This window comes from Mustela nivalis (assembly GCF_964662115.1).
Source record: "Mustela nivalis genome assembly, chromosome: 11".
Lineage (NCBI taxonomy): Eukaryota > Metazoa > Chordata > Mammalia > Carnivora > Mustelidae > Mustela > Mustela nivalis.
The window spans coordinates 105,779,370-105,799,576 of record NC_139030.1 but is presented as its reverse complement, the minus strand read 5'-3'; the positions used below and the strand labels follow the sequence as shown (position 1 = coordinate 105,799,576).

Sequence of the window (20,207 nt, the reverse complement as noted above, 5' to 3'; positions counted from 1 at the left end):
GGGGTGGAAAGATCTGTTTTTGTTGATCCCAGCACACTGTAATTTATGACAAATGGCATGAAAAAGAAAAATTGGGCTGAGAAAAAGAAAAATTGGGCTGAGAAAAAGCACGACACAGACAAAAAAGTGAATCAGTGCCACTCATGCTCCAAGGTAACACAGACTCACAACGAACCAGCCTGCCAAATCTGAATTCTTTGGAAACAGTCGCAATCCCATCAATGAGCCGTTTCCAAAAGACCTCTTGATCAGCCTGCCGTAAGCTGACAAATAGGGACTCCATTAGAGAATTTTCAGGAACCATTTTCCAAAAATTCTTTGATCTATTCCATTGTTTTGCTCTGCTCTTTGCATACTTTCCCATCTCAAAGATTTTGGAACCAATTACTCCATCTCATTAAAGCCAGGATGACTCAAGCACATAGTATATGTAATTCAAATGCACAAGAAAACAAAGGGCCATTTCTTTCCCCAAAAGTGTCTACAGTAGCTTTTAATTTAAAAAAATGTAGAATAGGTCAATTAGGGATAAAAACAGAATAGAAACCAACTAAAAAAAAGTAGAAAGAGAGGGGCTGCCAAGCTCCCAAGATAAGTTTATAACTCAACTTTGGCTCTAAGTTTTCTGGCCATTAAAGCAGAAAAGAAAACACTATTGTGGCCTACTTTCCATTTTCTGACAAAAGAAAGTAAAAAAATTATCTTCAAAGATAGAACTTTTTCCTTGAACAAACTACACAGGAATTTACCCCACAGAATATGGTCTCTATCAAGGCCATATGGGTAACAAAATGGGTGAGGAGGGAGAGTGGGGGATCTCCACATAGATTTACCACTACATATTACACACAGCGTGAGCTCAAAGAACAAGTAGCTTCAATAACATAAAATCATAACAAAGAATGATTCTTGTGGTCACTTCCCACAAACTCCAGGAATAGCCCTAATGTGTTTCAACAAAGACATCGCTGTGTGCGATGAGAAGAATAAGGAAATGAGGTCCGAAAATTTGCTTTCAGAGAACATGGAACATTGGTGCCCATTAAGACTAGCCCTATCAGATGTCCAACCTTTACACCGAGGTTACTTAAGATCCCATAAAGAGAAATGCTGTCTTGCTGATTTCAAGTGGAGGCTTAGCATTAGGTTGGAAAGGCTGTCTATTGTTGACTCTTACCCAAGTGTACCCTTCCATCCAAAGATAGTAGAGGTGTCTGTAGGAAGATCAGCTCTCTAATTTATCTACCAAAGTTTCCTTGCAGGGTGGAGAGAGGTGGGTATGGTTTATTATAAATTTTTATACTGGGCCTAGTTTATTCTTGATACAAGTAAGCATATGAAAACTCACTGCCCAGCATCAGAGACCATGATAAAATCAGACAGGCTTCCTTGTCTTGCCATATTGTAAAATGGGGTGTACAATCAGGGCACAATGCATCTGAGAACAATGTATTGGGATGTGTGCACCACAGTGGGAGGCAGAAGGCCTGGGGCTTCCAGCCATGGCTTTGTCACACCTTTGTTCCATGACCTTCAACAAATCACTACATCCCTGAGCCACAGTTTCTTTACCTGAAAAATCAGAGGGCAGAATGATACCTAGCTAAGGTCCCTTTCGGTTCTCAAATTGTAAGAATCTTCAAAATGACACCCATTTTTCTACATTAGGTTTAGTAAGAACCTATCAACATCTCATGTCTGGGCCTGCATTTGCAAACTAAACTCTAATTAATTTAGCTATATAGAGCCAGGGGCCTTGAGGTCCTGAGGACCTGCCAAGCCAGTGTCAGCCACTGTAGCCCCAGTATTACCTCTTGTGCCTACTGGTCTTGCACACAAGATTTTATTTGCATAAAGGACTTCACGGCAATAACAAGGTTTGAGAACTGTTACCTACAGAAATGCTTCTCAAAGTGTAGGACTCTGGCAGAAGGTATCAGAATCACTTTGAGGATCAATAAAAATGCAGATTCCCAGGCCATGCCTTGGATGGGCAAGGTCAGACTAGCTGAAGCTAGGACTCTGTCATCTACATTTTTGACAACCATTCTAAGTGACTCCTAGACACACTAAAATCTGAGGAACGCTGACATAAATTTATAAGCACTTAAAGCAGTTAAGTTACTAGACAAATCCATGGTGTTAATGCTAGATTTCTAAGAGGTCATGACATACAGGCTCACGAGAAACAAAACTTCATCCAAAAGACTCTAACTGAGATCCCAGAGCCGCTGGACTGGGAGACACCCTGAGACTCAAACAGAACAGCCCCCTTTCAACGGCTGGGCAACAGGGGCCATGAGAGTTGGAAAGTGTGTAAAAGTACACCAAGGCCACGGTCACAGCGCTAATCCCTAGGCAGGGCCCCGGAGGGAGGCGGAGCAAGGACAGTCTTACTTCCAACTTTGAGAATCAGCAGATGTGGGAAGGGAACAGGGGGCGTCCCTGGGATCCCTCTTCATCTCATTGGGCTTTTTTCCCAGTCTTCTCACACCAGACCGTGGTCTCCACTGGACCGTCCAGCTGGTGATGACATGAGGCCGTGAACACATGCGTGGTGTGCTGAGACTGGGAAGAAGACCGGTGACAGAAAGCAGGGCAATTCGGGGGAAGCATGAACCGTGTGAACCAAGGGGTTGAGAGGACCTGAGTGGGACCTGAATGAGTTATAACTGGGTTTAGAAATATGAGGAAACTGAACATTGGGAAGTAAATGTATAAACCAGTATAAGAAATTATATAATCCATGGTGTTTTACCACAGAGTGAGATGATGAAGTTATAATGAACTGAAGGTATTCTACGGAAAAAATTAAGCTTTTGTGGTAGATGACGGACAGCTGTGTTTAAAGATTAGTTTTTCCTTATTTCAACACTCAAGGAGGTATATACCATTTGTACAAAGTACAAAAGTAAGTTAACTTATCTGTGATTTGGGGAGTCAGCTCAGTAGGTCCATTTCCCCTTCAGGAGGCAGGTTAGTGACTGAAAGGGGCCCAAAGAGACTTCCAGGCCCCAGTGATGGGGCACTGACATACACATATGTTCAGGTTCGGAGGATTTAGCAAGCGGAATGTGCTCTTTTCTGTCTGTATATCATATTTAAAAAAAAAAAAAATTTTAAAATCTCAAATAGCTGTCTATGGTGGACCGTAAATCCATTTTTAAAGAAAGTAGCTTTTGGATTACAAGTATCAATTCGGCTCTTAAAACTCACTTTTAAGATCTAGAAAATAAGAGCCCCTAGCCTTAAACATAGTAGAAAGTTAGATTAATTATACCTTTCAGATTCACAGCCTTATTTTAAACTTTCATTTCAAAGGATGCTTTAATAATGAAAGTGCAGCACAACCACAAAAAAATGATAAACATTCTCCTGTGTTTCTCCAGACCTGCCCATTTGAACCTACCACCTAAGTAGTGTGCTGGTCCTAACACCGTGGCAAGGTCCTAACACCGTGGCAGGGTCCACTAATCTAGACGGTTCATTTAGAGACTAATCCCATTCCTAACTCCTACCCTTCTTGGGGAAAAACACTCAACAGCTCCTTTTTGTCCCCAGTGCAGCAAGGGATTAAGTCACAATTATACCATAGCCAGAAAGAAAAATAAAATGAAAGTTTTTCAGAAGGGGCTGAGCTTATCTTCACGCTAAGATGACCAAGATTTGGCATGCTGATGACATTCTAGTGGGCTTCATCGACCCTGACCTGCCTCCAGCAGCCAGGGCCGTCCATCACCTCAGAAGATCAGGAGGGCACGTATTGCACGGAGGACTGGGTGTGGTGCATAAACAATGAATCAGGGAACACCAAAAAAATAAATAAAAAAAAGATCAGCAAATTCTGAAGGCCCTCAGTGCAGACTCAGATTTAAGCCATTTCCAGGGAAGGCCCTCCCCACTGCCGTGCTGCCCTTAAGACCTGGAGTTGTACAGAGTTGTATCATATGGATCACGAGAACCTCTCTCAGCCAAGGGCTGGCGTTACACAGCTCACAAGGTCATATCACAGGGCCCGTGGCCTGAAGCAAGAGTAAGATTCTAAAAACAATCGGTAGAACATTGCTACAGCTTTGTCATCTCTAGACCAAGTCCAAGATCAGGTCCGAGTTCCCGAGATAGGAGGAATCAGACTAGACAAAGAAGCAAACAAACATGGAAAACTGCTTTACATAAAAAGAGACCAAACAGACGTCCAGAGACTACATTGTAACACTGATGCACAGACCACCCCATGATCAGCTGTGACAGGGAAAAGGTACAGCAAGGGACACCGCTGATCCCCTTCATTGTCTATAAATCTTCAGAGAGAAGCCTAAGTTTGCTGTGGTTTCCTCGCTATATGTTAGTACACAAGGTTCTTAAGATGAAAATAAGCTCAAGTAACAACAGTTAATAACTAGGAAAAGAAAAGCAAGAATCAAGAATGGGGGGAGGGCATCAAAGCCCAAGGGACAATGATCAGCCTGCCCTGCTGAGGGCTGTGTACAGTGACCCACATAAGGAGGAAAATGTGCTTCTGAGTCTGATACAAAGGCTTAAGAGAGCAAACCTGTCTGGGCGATGCTCACATTGTCGCCACAACCACTTTTCTTAGACTCCAGGGCCCCTGGGAAGTCCTGCTGAGTAATCTTAATCCAGCAGAATGAGAAGAAAGTTGAGTGCTTTTTGAGCCTTCTTTGGTCTGACCTCAAAATACTACGATGAAAGAAAGCTTCAGTGAAGCGCCCAAAACCTCTTATTTAAGGTGAAGCTTGTATCTAGCAGGTGGCACACCATCACATATGCCACTACTCTGCTGCTCGGTAACTTTCAAAATTTACATTCATCTACTCGCACCAGAGTCCCTTCCCTTCTCATCTCAGATCAGAATACCTGATAGAGGACAAGGAAGTTGTTTAAGACTTCCTTGTCTCAACTAGTGAAGTAGAGATCGTAAACAAGTTACTTAATTTATCTGGGCTTCAGTTTCTCCATCAATGAAATTAAAGAATCATTTTAGCCAATTTCTACCCACTTGACCTACTTCATAAAAGCGTAACAAAGAATAAAAAATAAAGTAGGTAAACATGCTCTGTAAACTATGAAACACTAGGTATGTTTGAGTGTCATAATTCACAGTGTTAATAGCACAACTCTAAGCCAGGTCATTCAAGGCACAGACTACTCTGTACAATCCGACCAGGCGCCCCATGGCCAAGCCTCTCTGGAGACCCTGCGTGAAGGCAGAAGGCACAAGACAGTGTGGAATGTGGAATGCCACAGCTTCAAGTCGGAGGCATGGCCCGAGGTGGTAGCAGAGCTGTCCAGTTAGAAAAGGAAGGCAGAGAACTGATTAGGTTGGGGACAGACAGCTAGCAGAGCAGTCACGTGATTAAATAAGGCGTTAAAAGGATGAGACAGACCTGAGAACAGGAGGGGCCAAGACAGCATGAGGACAGAGCCAAACAGTAATCAGGCTCGACCATAATCTGTAACCTATCCTTGATCATAGAAAAACCCAAATCTGTAAGTTGCATAACAGGGATTAAGAATTTTTCTCTTCTGGGGGCACCCAAGGGGTTCAGTCAGTCTAAGCGGTCAGCTCTTGACTTCCACTCAGGTCATGATCTCAGGATACTGGGAGTGAGCCCTGTGTGGAGCCCTGCATGGGGGTTCCACACTCCCTGGGGAGTCTACTTCAGGATTATTTCTTTCTCTCCCACTCCCTCAATCCCTCCTCCATGCTCTCTCCCTCTCTCTCTGTCAGATAAATAATCTTTTTTTTTTAAGGATTTTATTTATTTATTTGACAGACAGAGATCACAAGTAGGCTGAGAGGCAGGCAGAGAGAGAGAGAGGAGGAAGCAGGCTCCCCACTGAGCAGGGAGCCCCATGCGGGACTTGATCTCAGGATCCTGGGATCATAACCTGAGCTGAAAGCAGAGGCCTCAACCCACTGAGCTACCCAGACACCCCTATCAGATAAATAATCTCAAAAAAATACTTTTTTAAGAAAGAATTTTCTCCTTTACAGTCAATCATTAAATTGGATACACTATTAAATTGCTTTTTTGCTCTTAAATATATCAACTTATTAAAATAAACCAACTGTGTTTTTAATCTTAAATTTTATATAATGCAAATATCATTATTTAAACAAATGCACTGAAATATCACAAATAACAGCCATAGATTCAGCAGAAAAGTACTTGCCTTTATCAAATGCAAACTGGAAACCAAAATCATTGTTCAATAAAATTCAGAGCACCTAGATGTGGCCAGAAGATGCCATTTACCCATACTCTGATGTGATGCAACGCCTCAGAAACTCGAATTACTACTAATCCGCAGACACATACAAACAAAGGTCTTCCAGAATCCTCTCTTCATGTCTCCAATTCATTTTTTTCCTATTATATCCAACTACCTCCCAGGGGTATTTTTCTTTTCCATCTGTAATCTTTTCTCCCAGGGTAAACAATAAGGAAATTTTTCTATTCCTCTACCTGCTTCAGATGATACACTGGTTAATTAATCTCTTGGGCTATTTTAAAAAGTTGCTTAAAATATGTATCTCCTATAAATAACCACCCTCAATTATCAAAGTACATAAGCAAAGGGAGGAGCTCTTCACAACAGAATTTCCAAAGAATCAAGCCAATATTTTGGCCAATTGTACACAGCACCATTCAGCTTTTTTGTTAACACTCACCAAAACTAAGCACTCAGCATTTCAGCCCTATGAAGGTATATTCCTGCACCTCCGCCTTTATGTCCCACCATTTTTTTTTTTTTAATTTGAGAGAGAGAGCCTGTCAGAGGGAAGGGCAGAGGGAGAAGCAGACCCCCACTGAGGAGGGAGCCAGAGGGGAAGCTTACATGAGCACAGGGTGGGGGTGGGGAACAACAGAGGGAGAGGGAGAAACAGTCGCCCCCCCTGAAGTAGGAAGGTGGTCTCGGGCTGGATCCAGGACCCTGGGATCATGACCTGAGCTGAAAGCAGACGCTTAATGTACTGAGCCACCCAGGTGTTCTTATGTCCCACCATTTTTAACAAATTGTTGCTTTTTTTTTTTTTAAGATTATTTATTATTTTATTTATTTGACAGAGAAAGATCACAAGTAGGCAGAGAGGCAGGCAGAGAGAGAGGAGGAAGCAGGCTCCCCGCTGAGCAGAGAGCCCGATGTGGGGCTCGATTTCAGGACCCTGGGATCATGACCTGAGCCAAAGGCAGGGGCCTAAAACCACTGAGCCACCCAGGCACCCCTGTCCCACCATTTTTTAAAATATAGGGGCATCAGCTTCTTGCTAGGATCACCTATAGGATGGGAGAGCTGAGAGACTGAATAAGAAGGAAAAGCAATAACGCAGAAAGATATATTTTCCAATTTGTTTCCCTATAAGCAGAATTTACTGAGCTTTGTTACTACTCATCAAAATACTTGCTCTTAAAGAGAAATACTGCTTTAACGGATCCTAGACAGTTAAACAGAGCTTGGATGATGTCCAGATTATAACTGGCCATGGGTATCACTCAGACCTGCGGATACAGGTTGTACAACTGTTTTCCCAGAATCCCTCATGCTCAACCATCCTCCTTTAAGTGTCACATGTTTCTTAAAAGAAAGAAATGACTTATCTTTCAAAAGCCTAGAAAACTGTCATGGTCCACATAAATGGTAGACCAATGCCTGAAATTAACTCACACTTCTCCGCATATCCCCAAGAAAAAGACCAGAACATTGCACTTAATGACCTAAAATGCTATAAGTGAACAGAAAGAAGTAAATCCCATAGAGTGAGGCTCTTCTTAGAGATCGTACCAGTTTGTCTCCTGACTGAACATTCATGCTGCTGTCAGGCATAATTTTTAAAATTTTCTATTATGAACTCAACTGGCCCAAATATGTGGTTCTGTTTCCCCAATTACAGCACAGACTCTATTACAGTGTGTGCTGCCACCAACCCCAACCCCGCTGCCCCCCCCCCCACAACAGGACAGTGCCAGAGTCCTCAGCTCCCAACTTCCCCACCTGCTGCTGCTCTGTCAAGGGGCAGCCCTGAGGGCCGGTCCTCTCAGGCAACTGGCATCCGCCCTCCGGGCCTGTGGAAAGGACCTGAGATGCGCCCTTGGGGCATGCCCCTGCGCGCTAACAGGGGCTTACTTGGCGGGAGAGCCTCGTCCACCCTCTGGTAGCGGCTGACGTCCTGGCGCACGGATGGCAGCGATCTCAATGGCTGGTGGCCGTTGGCTTGAGAACCTAGGATTAAAGAGAAAAAGGGGCTTGGGTCGCGTTTTCCCCTTCAGTGTCAAAACAGTCTCTGTGAGAGACCAAACCAAACCCAACCAACTACCAGAGCTAACATACATCCGGGACCAAGTCTGTCTGTCTGTCTGTCTGCGCCTCTCTCTGTCTCTCTCTCTCTCGACCCAGAAGCAGAAGAAAAGAGCCGGAGGTGAGCGCTCAGCAGAAGCGGGTCCTGCGGAGGAATGTCCCTCTGCACCCACCGCCCCGCCTTCCCCTCCTGGCTGGTCCCGGTCACGCCCCAGGCCTTCAGGGGCCCATCGTGGCCACAAGACGATGAAGGAAACAGAAAGAAGAAAAGGAGAACAGGAGGAGGAGAGAAGAAAGGGACACTTTAGGTAAAAAAAAAATAATAATAATAAGCTGCAGAATAAGGAAACTCGTTCCCGTTTCTGCGTCTGGGCTCTCCGGGCGCAGGAATCATTCCGGGACTTTCTGTGTCCTCGAAGGAAACGGTGCCCGGCCGCGTTCACTGAGACAGAATACAAACTGTGGGTGTGACTTCGCGTCCCCGACGCTCAGACAGCGCGATCCTCCGTGTCAGGAGGCAGCACCCAACTTGGTGGCACTTTCCGCGCCGCAGAGTCGGAAACGCCGCGGCGCACGCAGGGCGCGGCCTCGGTCCGGCTGCGCCGGTGACCCGCGCGGGTCCGAAGCCGCTACCCGCCCCCGACGGCGCCGGCCCCGCTGCGTTTCTGCTCAGAAACCCGGGCGCGGCGGAGACCCGCGTGGAGCCGCGGACGCACGGACAGGCCTCGCCCTCCCACCGTGGAAGATCCATTCGCAAGACGAAGCGACCCGCGGAGCCCACGGGCAGAATTCGGACGCGAGACCCGCAGCACGAGTCACACGAGGGACAGCCGGGGCCTCCCCTCGCGCGCGCGGCGGCCGGAGCCCGAGCCCCGAGCCCCGCCGCTCCTACCTCCGGCCGCGCCCTCCTCCTGGGCCGCCGCCCCCTCGCACGCCCCGCGGGCCTCCCCGGCGTCGCCGTCTTCCTGGGGCCGGTTCTCGGGGGCGGCCGCTCCCTCCAGGCTCCCCCGCCGCCGCCACACCTCCCCGGCCTCCTCCTGCCGCGCCGCAGGGCCCGAGGCCCCCGGATCCGCCGAGTCCTCCGCCGGCGCCTCCTCGTCCGCCCCGGGCGCCGCCACCCCCGGCGAAGGGCTGGGCGCGCGCAGGGACGCGGGGGACCCTCCGGCGGCGCCGCCCGCGGGCTCGGCGGCGCCGGCTCCGTCGTCCTCGTCCTGGGAGGAGAAGGCGGGCGTCCCGGGGAAGCGCGCGCTCTCCAGCGAGGAGCAGCGCGTGTCCACCGACGACAGCTGCGTCGCGACGCTCTCGTTGCAGGAGCTGTCGGCGCCCTCCAGGTCGCTCTCGCCCTCCGGCCTGGTGCTGGCCTCGCTCACGCTCTCCGTCCTGGCCGGGTCGCTGGGCTCCGTCTCCGACGACACCTGCGACGGCTCCGAGCCCTGGTCCAGGGACTCGGCCTCGCTGGCGGCGCGGCGGCTTCCCCCCGACGCGTCCGAGGCCGCCGCGTCCGCCCCGCTCGCCGCCTGGTCCGCCTCCTGCGAGTCGCACAGCTCGCCGCCGCCCTGCTCGCCGCCCGCTCGGGCCTCCGCGCCGTCCTCGCTCTCCTCGGGGGCCGGGCCCGCGGGCAGCGAGGCCTCCGCCGGCTCGGGAGGGTGTTCCGGCTTCTCCTCCAAGGACGCGGCGTCGTTCGTGGACGCTTCCTCCGCCTCCGCCTCCGCCTCCGCCGGGGTGTCCTCCGGCTTCGTCTGCGACGTCAGGCTCGCGTCGTCCGTTCTCGACGTGGCGCCGAACATGATCAAGCCTCCTTCCTCCTCCAAGGAAGACGGGTAGCCCAGGTCTTGCTGGAACTCGTGGTCCTCCTCGTCGGAGTCGATGTGCAGCATGGCGTTGAGTCTCGTGTCGGTGGGGAAACTACTCCGCAGCTTGGGCGACGCGCCCATGGACCTCTCCGAGCAGGAGGCCGGGCCCGGCCTGGAATGGCTGCTGTGTTCAATGGCATCTAAGTAATCATTGAGTGAATCCTGGCGTCCTCGGGGGGGTGAGGTCCGCGACGACGTGGAGGTTAACTCCTCTGTGTCCATTTCCAGAGTCGAGCTAGTCCTGAAAGAATGCTTGGGCGTCCCGTCAGCAGCGCTGTCCTCAGACACCGGCCCATTGGAACACACGGGGCCGTCGTGATGGCCCCCCGACATGTCCTCCTCATCAGAAGGGCTTCCGAGGTCTCCATTCACAGTGTTGACCCCAAGGATTGTGCCAACAGCTTCTGGAGAAGCATCTGAAGGAGAAAACAGCATGTATTCAAACAAAGCGGTCATGACAAAAAAAAAAAAACTTCTAATGTTCAATCCCTTTGCCCGCCCTCAGTTCAACAAACTCGGTCATCCTGGCAAGCCTTCTTCACGGTTTCGCTGTCTGGCAACGATGAGCGACTCACTACTGAACGAGTATCTTTTAGTCAGTGTGACTGATGAAGTGTCTGCATTCACTACTCCTAGAAATTCTAGAATTCAGTTTCCCAACGGAGGCGTAAACCTAAGAGATTTCTTGAGAAACAAGCTTGCCCATCTGCTTGGGTAACTTCAGGAGGTAATCACGGATTAGCTATTTTAGTTTCGGAACAGGACACAAATTCAAATTCTGTTCCAATGTCAATGGACAATGGACTGAGACTGAACGAGTTTTTCCCACAGCGACATAGTCATACAGCTCTCTCACCTTCGTGCACAGAAGACGTGACCTCCACCTTGAACTGGAGGTACCCGCTCACGTGGTCGGCTGGGAGCCTGCGGCCAAGGTTGTAGCTGAGCATCTGATCACTGTAAAAGGAGAAATGGTTCTTTCCTTACTACACCGCTGTCGGCCTTCCCTCCTCCAGCAGGCCACCCGCAAATCTCACGCACTTCTCTTAACACTTTCCGACTCACCAGAAAATACAACGCTCCAAAGCCTGTTATAATCCAACATAATATGATTCATTCCCACAAAGGAATACTTATAAACCCCAGGATGCAACAAAATCTTGTTAGAAGCTGAAAACACAACACAGTATCACATGATTTTCTTAAACAGGGACTGATTCGCTCTCTCACTGCTAACAGCAACCAGGAAAAGATCATCCAGGAGCTGGGAAGGGTTTTGGCATTTTTTGACTGAGGTATAAAAGTGTAGAGGGCCTGGCTGCTCAGCATTTAGCAGAATAGGAAACTGGTCCTACAAGGACACGACAGGTAAGGACTATCACACAAGGACATGGGGACCCTTCGCTAGTGTACTTGAGGCATAGGAGCTGGAAGCTGGGAGACGGCAGGATGGGAAGTGTCTGTCCCTGACTACCATGGCCCCCCATTCCGGCCTCAATCTGTTTATTTAATCAAAGTCAAATGCAATTACATCATGACCTTGTATGAAGCAACCTTCATTCTCAATCTGATTTTTTCTTCAAACAAGAAAATAACCAAAGGAGAGCATGAAATCACCCACAGTGTTCTCACACTGCCCTCTACTGGCAACTTCAGAAGGAAAACAACGCCTTTGCTTGCTATTTGCAGGACTGTGCAGCTTAGAGTCACTAGTCTGCCCTGCGTTATTAGCACATGTCACTGTTTTGTTTGTCCGTCTCTACCTTCTCAGGATAATTCCGCACAGACGTCACCCCTTTAAAAGAACACGTGAGACTGCAAAATCCCGGTTCAGCTCTTGGGACTCCTTCTGACTTCTTAGCAAGAATGTTTTAAAACTGTAAGATTATTTTCTTCTTTCTTTTTCTTTTCTTCCCTAGAAACATTGTGACAGTTTTTGTCTCGATGTTTTTAAAATGCTTTCGCTTCCCAGAGTGAGTGCTTCCCGTGGGCCACGCACACTCTGCTAAGGGCTTTGCCTGCAGAGGCAAAGCCACCCTGGGAGGCATGTGGCAGCTCTGTTTTCTGGAGGAGGACACCGAGGTGTGGGGAGGGTGGGTGACTCGTCTGAGGCCTGACACAAGCACTGCGGGACAGAACCGGGATTAGAACACAGATTCATCTGACCACGAACCCCCCGCTCTGCAGTCACATACCACCGTCCTGCTTTGTCTTCTCAGCGGTTCTAGGCCGCTTTCAGCAGCACACATTTCAATGCCGTGATTTACTCATGGCTCATCTAAATGTAACTGCTATTCTGATCCTGCCTTTCCTACCTCAGCCGGTATTTTTCAAAAATCTTTGGGGGTATACAGGCATTTCTTACCATTAGTATAGTTATACTACTTTTACATTAAAGTGTTCAAGTAACATTGTATAATGGCTATACGCTGCATCATACCAGGACTGCCTTTTTCTTTCTCTTACCACGGTCTTCCCAGAATTTAGACAGCACCTAACCCACAGAAGGGCCTGATCTCTGCCCGCTAAGGCATGAACCTAGCCGCAAATTACATGGGCCTGTCCTCAACATTGTGGTTCCTCACCCATCCCTTTGGACATTAAAAAGAAACTGATCCTCATCTTCTTCTCCTCAGCCAGTAACAGCAGCGTGTTGGTGTTGATAACGGACGATTTATAAAAGGGAGGGATTTGAGCTAGGAAACAAATGTTTCATAGGAACTGTAAGAAAAGCGCTGCGTCCATCTGTCTTGCTCACCGTCGTATCCCCAATACCGAACACCGTGTTTAACATTTAGTAGACACGGTATATGTATACACACATATTTGTTTAACAAATTAATTAACAAATGAGACTCTTTGCTTGGAAAGAAGAATTCTAACAGGTGTTAGTGCTGTTTATTAGCCAAACTGGCCAGATACTCAATTCAACTATTCATCGTACAAATACAGGAAATCCTCCTATTCAGACTAAGGGTTGAGCTAAGGGTTTCATCCGTCGTTGAGGGCCCATCCGAGGAGTCACCTGTCCTCTTTCCTTCTTTATTTATCTTTGTTTTTTGTTTTTTAAAATATTTCTCTTTTGTTTATTTTTTGGGTTTTTTCTTTTTTTTTTTTTTTTTGCTTTTTTTTCCCTTTTTCATCTTTGTTCTTAACCAGTCTCATCTGACTCATCCTGCTTCTTGCGGTGATGTATGATTACGAACATTATATATTATTATGATACACAGTTATGAAGAATAAGTGCCAAATTCTCTCACCGCCTGAGGCATCTCTCTCTAATGTAACCAGAGGATGGACAAAGCAGAGGAAAGTCATGTGTATTTTGGACAAATGTGGGCCACTCGCTGCAAAATGTCACATTCAAAAAAATACTCTCAAAATAGGTAATTAGCAAGAAGTTCTAGCTCATCCTACAAAACCACACTCTGTAAAACCTCAACTACTTCTGAGGGCCGCAATCTGCCAAACATGTAAGGAATGGAATCCCAGCACTTCTCAAGATGAATCAGTTACTTGGTGGAAAGCAAAAATCAGATCAGGAATATATATTTAGGTGTCAGTAGCAGATATACTAATATGTAGTATCCTCCTTATCTAATAAAGCAAATCCCCAAGTATCTGTATCAGACAATGTTTCTAACATACCTATGCAGAAACATTTCATAATTCCAGTATTTTACAAATTCATGCTGGACTTCCTTCTAATACACATCAATTCAGGACTGGCAGTTCTCGAAGTGTCCAGTTGTTTAAAAGACTAAAGGAAAAGCCCGCAAGTCAACAACAGCTTCATTGCCTTGATCATTCTTACTGGTGTACATAACTTCACACTTTTACCATATGTCTTATATATTCTGTAAACTATGATGATAATTATATAAATTAATATACTGTATTTATTGTATTTACCATAGTTTGTTTATTTTTTAAAATCTTCCGCTTTCTATTAACCCTTAAAATAACTTTTAAAAAACTTCCTAATGTATATGATCTCTACCAGAAGCAAAAATTGTGATTTCCTAACCTTTATCAGATAAATCAGGCTACTAGAATTTCAGCATACTGTTCCTACTTCACATGTGCTGGCTCCATCACAAATCCCATCATCTCTGATGGCCAGAGACTTAAAACCCATTACAATCTCTTAGTTTCAGATTTTGAAGGGGCCTTCAAGTTCAGCTGGTCTAAACACTGTATTTTTCAGATGAGGAATGCCCAAGTTAATTACGACTTGCCAAAATAGAACAGTTCACTAGTTGCAGAGTGGATATGAATGAGAAACCTTCCTTAGTGAGCTGGAATAATGACGCATGGCTGCCCGTCCGTGAAGTGCCACAGGAAGCCAGGATTCTAGAGCAGGCTGATCTGCCCTCAAATCCCAGCTCCACCTCCTGCCGGCTAACCTCAGATTCCTCATCTCAGAAATGGGTATAATCATACTACTGACCTCCCAGAGCTGTTGAGTTTACATGGGCTAATGAGAGTAATGGACATAACCCCTGACACAGAATAAGATCTAGGCATCATTTTTGTTTCCCTACTTTTATTTATTATTATTGCTACCACTGCTGTTATTACTTGTGCTGTCACTGAGACTACGACCACCAGTACCATTTGTTTATGTTTTCTTACAGTGAAGAAGGCACAAAACAAGATGGCGGCACCATCACCACCACCACCATCACTGCTACCACCACTATTACTATTACTACTGCTGTATGTTCATAATGTTCTCCTACAATGAAAAAGATACCAAAACAGTAAGCTCAGTGCTACCTCAGGGCAGTGGCGTTACTTAGTTTGCTGGAAATTACCACGTAAAAATACATGCACCATTGACGATAAGGGATGTTGTGATTTCTTAACTAGTTTATTCACAACTTAAAAAAAGTTCACAGAAAGAAAACAGATATCAAGTCACATTTTAAATTCTCTGAGTGAGTAAACTTTAGTTGTTTGAATGAACGTACAGGTCTAGGAATTCTACAATAATACCTCGTACCAGTTAAGGTCTTGTTTTAAATGGCCCTAAAACAAAGTGGTTTTTGTTTCTCAGGAACAGTGAGTTGTCTGGATGGGATTAATTAGCATAACGGAGCTGTGAACCTGACACTAGAACCCTGCTCTAGGAGAGACTTTCACTGAAAGATTTCAATATACTGAAAAGTAGTTGAGTATTATGGCTTCTGATGCTGAAGTGCTAATGATAGGCCCATCTCAGAAAAGACAGATACCAAATAATAATAATAATAATGCTAATGTATATAATGAAAACAAAGTGCTTTGGTCCTAAACAGCTTAATGAGTATAAAAACACTTCATTTTTTAAAAGAATTATCTTACCAATTCTTCTCAGTAAGAAAAGTCCTAGGACTACAAAATTTCATTTCAGTGGCTCTGTGCAAACTAATCTCAAGATCCCTACAAAGGGGGGCTGATTACCCAATGGCTTGCCGCTCCAGCAGTCTCTGGACTGGAATGGTTAGTTTCCCCAGGAAACGCTTGATGATGGGACGGCTCTTGGCAAATTTGTCCTTAATTTCAATTTCTAAGACATCAGTAAGAAGTGCAAAAAAGGAATATTTCTGAAAACAAAAACAGGTAACATGTTGATTCAGAAGAAAGATAAATATGAAATTATATCATTTCATTATTATAGAAAACGTTATCTCTTAAATCCTATTGACTTAGAGTCCACCTTGCTAGAAATATCTGCAGCCAATGTCCATCCTCTATTCACTTTGAATCGTTAGCATTCACAGTGATCACAAGGCTTCAGTTAAGGATCTGCAGGACAAAAGAAGCCCCTTCAATCATGCAGTTCTTCCGGGTTCAAAAGTTTTAGGAGACGCTATCAAATGTTAAATTGTGCACAATGCAGTTTTAGTACTTACTACATTTAATGTACCTCAATTCTTTGAAATTTAATATCCTGTTACAGGATGCTTTTGAATTATTGCTGTGTTTGATTACCAGCAATTTTAATTCCTCATCCCATGCGAGTCAGAAGTTGTAGAGCATAGATTAAGATAATCTTTCACTTAATGGCTAAAGTAGGAACATCTACAGAATACTGTGGTTTCTCTGATAAATATGAGAATGAAACAAGTCTAAATGGGAAATACTTAAAATTTAAAAGGCACACGGGACAGAAAAAAACATGAAGTTAACATAAACTTTGTTGTTTTGCTTAGGAATACCACTGGAGAAAATCAGATTGGCTATTAATAAGAATATAAAATAAATATAAAAAGCTTTATTCATTTACAAAGACTTTCACCAATATTCCCTTCATGTTATCTTTACGAGTAACATTTTCAAGAACGAGGATCTCAGGATAAGTTAGTGATGGGGCCAGAATCTAACCTGAACAATACTGCCCCTTCCCTAACATTATCCACTTAACCACTGTGATGCGAATGGCGCTGGCCAGTTTTATACTTAGGCACCACTAAGTTTATTTCGTCATGACAACTGAAGTTCTGCCAAGGGCCATGCAGTCTAGGAATCTGCTGAAAAGAAAAAACATTTGCTGAGAATAAGAGTGCTGAGTTTAAGCACTACCTCTGTCTCTGAGAAGCTATTACATGAACACTTCAATCTTCAGTTTCTTAATTATTGAAATGGAGAGATGAGAATCTCATCCCTTATGCCGCCTTCTTAGGCGTACACTGATAGCACGGTTAAGATCTTCGTAAATATAAAATGTTAGCGAAAGAAACTTACTGCTAGGATCATTAACATATCCACTATGTTCCTTCTAGAGCTCATAGTGAGATGCATGTTACGTCTTCTAGGCTTCTAAATGTGTTAAATTAAGTGCTGTGCTTTTAAGAGTCATTCACTATTGGAGATCATAAGTAGTTTTTTAAACCAGGTGTAAGAATATATGCAATATGTCATCCACTTAAATAACCACAATAACTTCTTAGGAGAAACATCTTGCTCTGCTGACAAGTCACAAATAGCCTTACCTGTTTTTTCCAATTGGTTTTAGGTCCCCTGAATTATCTCCCGCCCCAGTGAAATATTTCCACAAACCTGTTAGGTCATATTGTTGTCATTAAACATTTAGGGAATGATCTGATTCATTCATTGTATAACTCCTACACCCAGTGAAGGTTTACCCAGAAACATTCTAACACTAGTAGGTTAAACATGTCTTGGATCTCTGAGAAATGGCGGAAGAGCTTGTGCTTTCTTCACTAAATGAGAAACAATGTCTGTTCATTCCTTGACTTTCCTGAGTTCGAATGAGAAAACCCCTCGTTTGATTTAAATGATGCGTTGCACGAAGATGACAGTTAACATAATGTAGCTGTGAGGAACTCGACAGTGTCTGTCATCAACGCATCAACGGTCTGCCTTCACTCAGGATGATGAGTCCTTCAATGCCTTATTAATTAACCAAACTCTAGACATCCAAAAAACCTTTGCCAAAGCCTACAGGGAGAGAAATCCCCTTAATTTGTACTGAATATACACTAGAACAAAACATAAAAGATTGGGAGGGCTTTTAAAGTTTTTAATTTTAATTCCAGTTAGTTAACATATAGTGTTATATCAGTTTCAGGTACAAAACCAGAAAAATTTTAAATAAAAACAGGATTGGTGTTACTGACTTTTCCTTCTGCCTCAGGCTCTCACACGGCGCCGCAAGGCACGGTTACTGACCCTGCCCTTATTTAAAATGATAGCTAACTGCCAGGCGAGGAGGCCATTTTAATATGTTATTATGAATTTTTTTGCATTGATTTTGATTTTTGTGAAAAAAATATTTCATTAAAATATTAATTTTGATGACTGAGTCTCTTGGCCCCCCCTTAAGTCATGTTCCTGAGGTAAGGACTTCACTTGTTTTGCTCTACACCTGGCCTTGGCCACAAGGGACTCTCTCTTTCCCTTCAGAGCCTCTTTCCAACAGAAGCAGGAGACCCCTCAGTCGTCCTGCTGTGCTCATAAACAGCTCAGTGATACGCAGAACAAGGAAGGACTTGGCCAACTTCCGGTCAAGGAGAAGAGCCTTGAGGATCATCTTACCTCTCGATGCCAAATGGGATTAGTGGTGTTACTGATGATAGTGGACCTTCTCTCCTGTCCGTGGTGGGCACAGGTGGGGAAACTGCTCTTCTTCCCTGGCTGAATGGACATCTTAAGATAAGGGTCGGGATTGAAGAACATCCCTTTCTTTAGCCCAACTGCTCTAAGATCTAAAAAGGAGGAGAGGAGGGCGGGCGAGAAAGAGAGGGGGTAAACAACAGCAAAGCAGCAACCAAGTTCCTCACACCGTGAGCGCTTAGGTAAGTGAGGACAAGTGGATTATGACGGATTCCGGCAGAGGGGGGTCTCCTGACAGGCAACAAAAGTGAAGCCAAATATTTATCCTCACCTTACCCACCCGAACGGACTTTTCCTAGATGCCATTTTGATTCTAACATGCATCATCACGTGGTCTGGCAACCAGCATTTCAAACAGTGTCTTGAGAGAAATTCTTGCGCAACAGTTGATTTTTTCCAAAAAGAATGCTCATATGTTCTTTCATGAGAGAAAAGTTAAATCATCTACTTACATACATGAAACTATAGACCTATGTTTAATTTGGGGTAAAACTCGAGAGTACACGTTCAGTTGTCCCACATTTAAAATGTCATATATACTCCACAAATGTATTAAATATTGGGGGGAAAAGGAGGCCAGAAATATTTCTTAAAAATGTGAATGCCATCTGCCGTATTAAGTAATTATGGGGTTACTGTTTAGGACCCTACATACCTGATGAATGTCCCAGCCTCGTCTTAGATTCGCCAGCTCTCATTTCACACTAGCTGAGCAGCCAAAATGCCTGGCTAAAGTCTGGTACATGGAGAGACTGATACTTTTAAAAGGAGTCAGGCCAAGGGATGCAAACATGTCAAGCAATAAACCAGACCCACTGGGTCCTCAAGACCTTTCTGAGAATATCCGTTTGGGTAAGGCTGGCCCAAGAGCTAAGTGATCTTTAAAGTTCCTGCAGTCATAGACGGTTTCTAAGTAGCCTGATGCGATTGTAATCAGTCCAGGCAGCCCTCTGACCTCTGGTCCTGAGAGAAATTCTGCAGATGTTGCTGAAGCTTCAAAGACCTTTAGATTACCCAGATTGGTCATTTGTGGTGACCCCAAATTATACGAGGTCCCCTGAGTCACCGTACTCAAGCTCATTCTTTTTTTTTTTTTAATGTTTTCTCCACGATGGGCCCAACATGGGGCCTGAACACACAACCCTGAGATCAAGACCTGAGCTGAGATCAGGAGTCAGTGGCCCCACCAACGGAGCCATTGAGGTGCCCCACAAGCCCATTCTTGAAACACAGTCTTTCTTAGTAGGACAAAACTGGCCTGGGGTTGCCCACAGAACTGTAGTCTCCAGGGAGGGCTGCCTGGAGGAGGCTCACCCATGGCCGACGAGAACCTGTGGCCTAGTGTGTTGTCCAGCGACAGCTAACTGGCAGCCGAGGAGGCCATTTTAATAGTCGGCAAAGGTGGAAAAACTCAACCAAGAATCCCTCCTGTTAAGGACACTGCATGAAAACTGTAAGGTATTTGATCTGAAAACCAGTGGCAGATGGGAAGGATGAGTAAGGAGCGAGACGGGCATTCAGGGAAACGCCTGTAACTCATTAGCCCTCCAGCCCCAGCCCTGGCACTGCACAAGCTGTGGAGTCATTACTAATACAGCCTCTGCCTTTGACGATCCACTTAATAATGCTACATGCTTGCACTTGGCTTTAGTTAGCATAAAATAGCTGTAAGAGAAAAACACAGTTTGCATATTTATTTTCTTACCTTTCTTGATTATGCTCGCCTCAGACTCAAAGACAGAAGAATAATATTCTTTAGCTATTAAATCGACTCCTAATGAAGGGATTTCTTTGCAGTCAGTGAGGAGTAACATGTACAGAAATGGCTGCTATAAAGCCTGACAGGGCTGAATTATTCATGCAAAGCATTCCTTTGAACAAAAAAGCATCCCTTCGGGAGATTAAGCCACCAGG

At 45.2% G+C, this 20,207-nt stretch overlaps 1 protein-coding gene across 4 annotated transcripts in view; it reads right to left on the bottom strand.

Annotated features, from left to right (window-relative positions):
* HECW2 (HECT, C2 and WW domain containing E3 ubiquitin protein ligase 2) overlaps window positions 1-20,207 on the bottom strand; it is a 368,867-nt gene that overhangs the window by 113,913 nt on the left and 234,747 nt on the right. For all 4 annotated transcript variants that reach the window (XM_082689013.1, XM_082689011.1, XM_082689012.1 and 1 more), the window contains 5 exons: window positions 18,216-18,385; window positions 15,618-15,760; window positions 11,029-11,129; window positions 9,212-10,588; window positions 8,149-8,244 (listed from right to left, as the gene is read on the bottom strand). In XM_082689013.1, coding sequence (XP_082545139.1) covers window positions 8,149-8,244; window positions 9,212-10,588; window positions 11,029-11,129; window positions 15,618-15,760; window positions 18,216-18,385 — 1,887 coding nt within the window. The remainder of the gene's footprint in view (window positions 1-8,148; window positions 8,245-9,211; window positions 10,589-11,028; window positions 11,130-15,617; window positions 15,761-18,215; window positions 18,386-20,207) is intronic.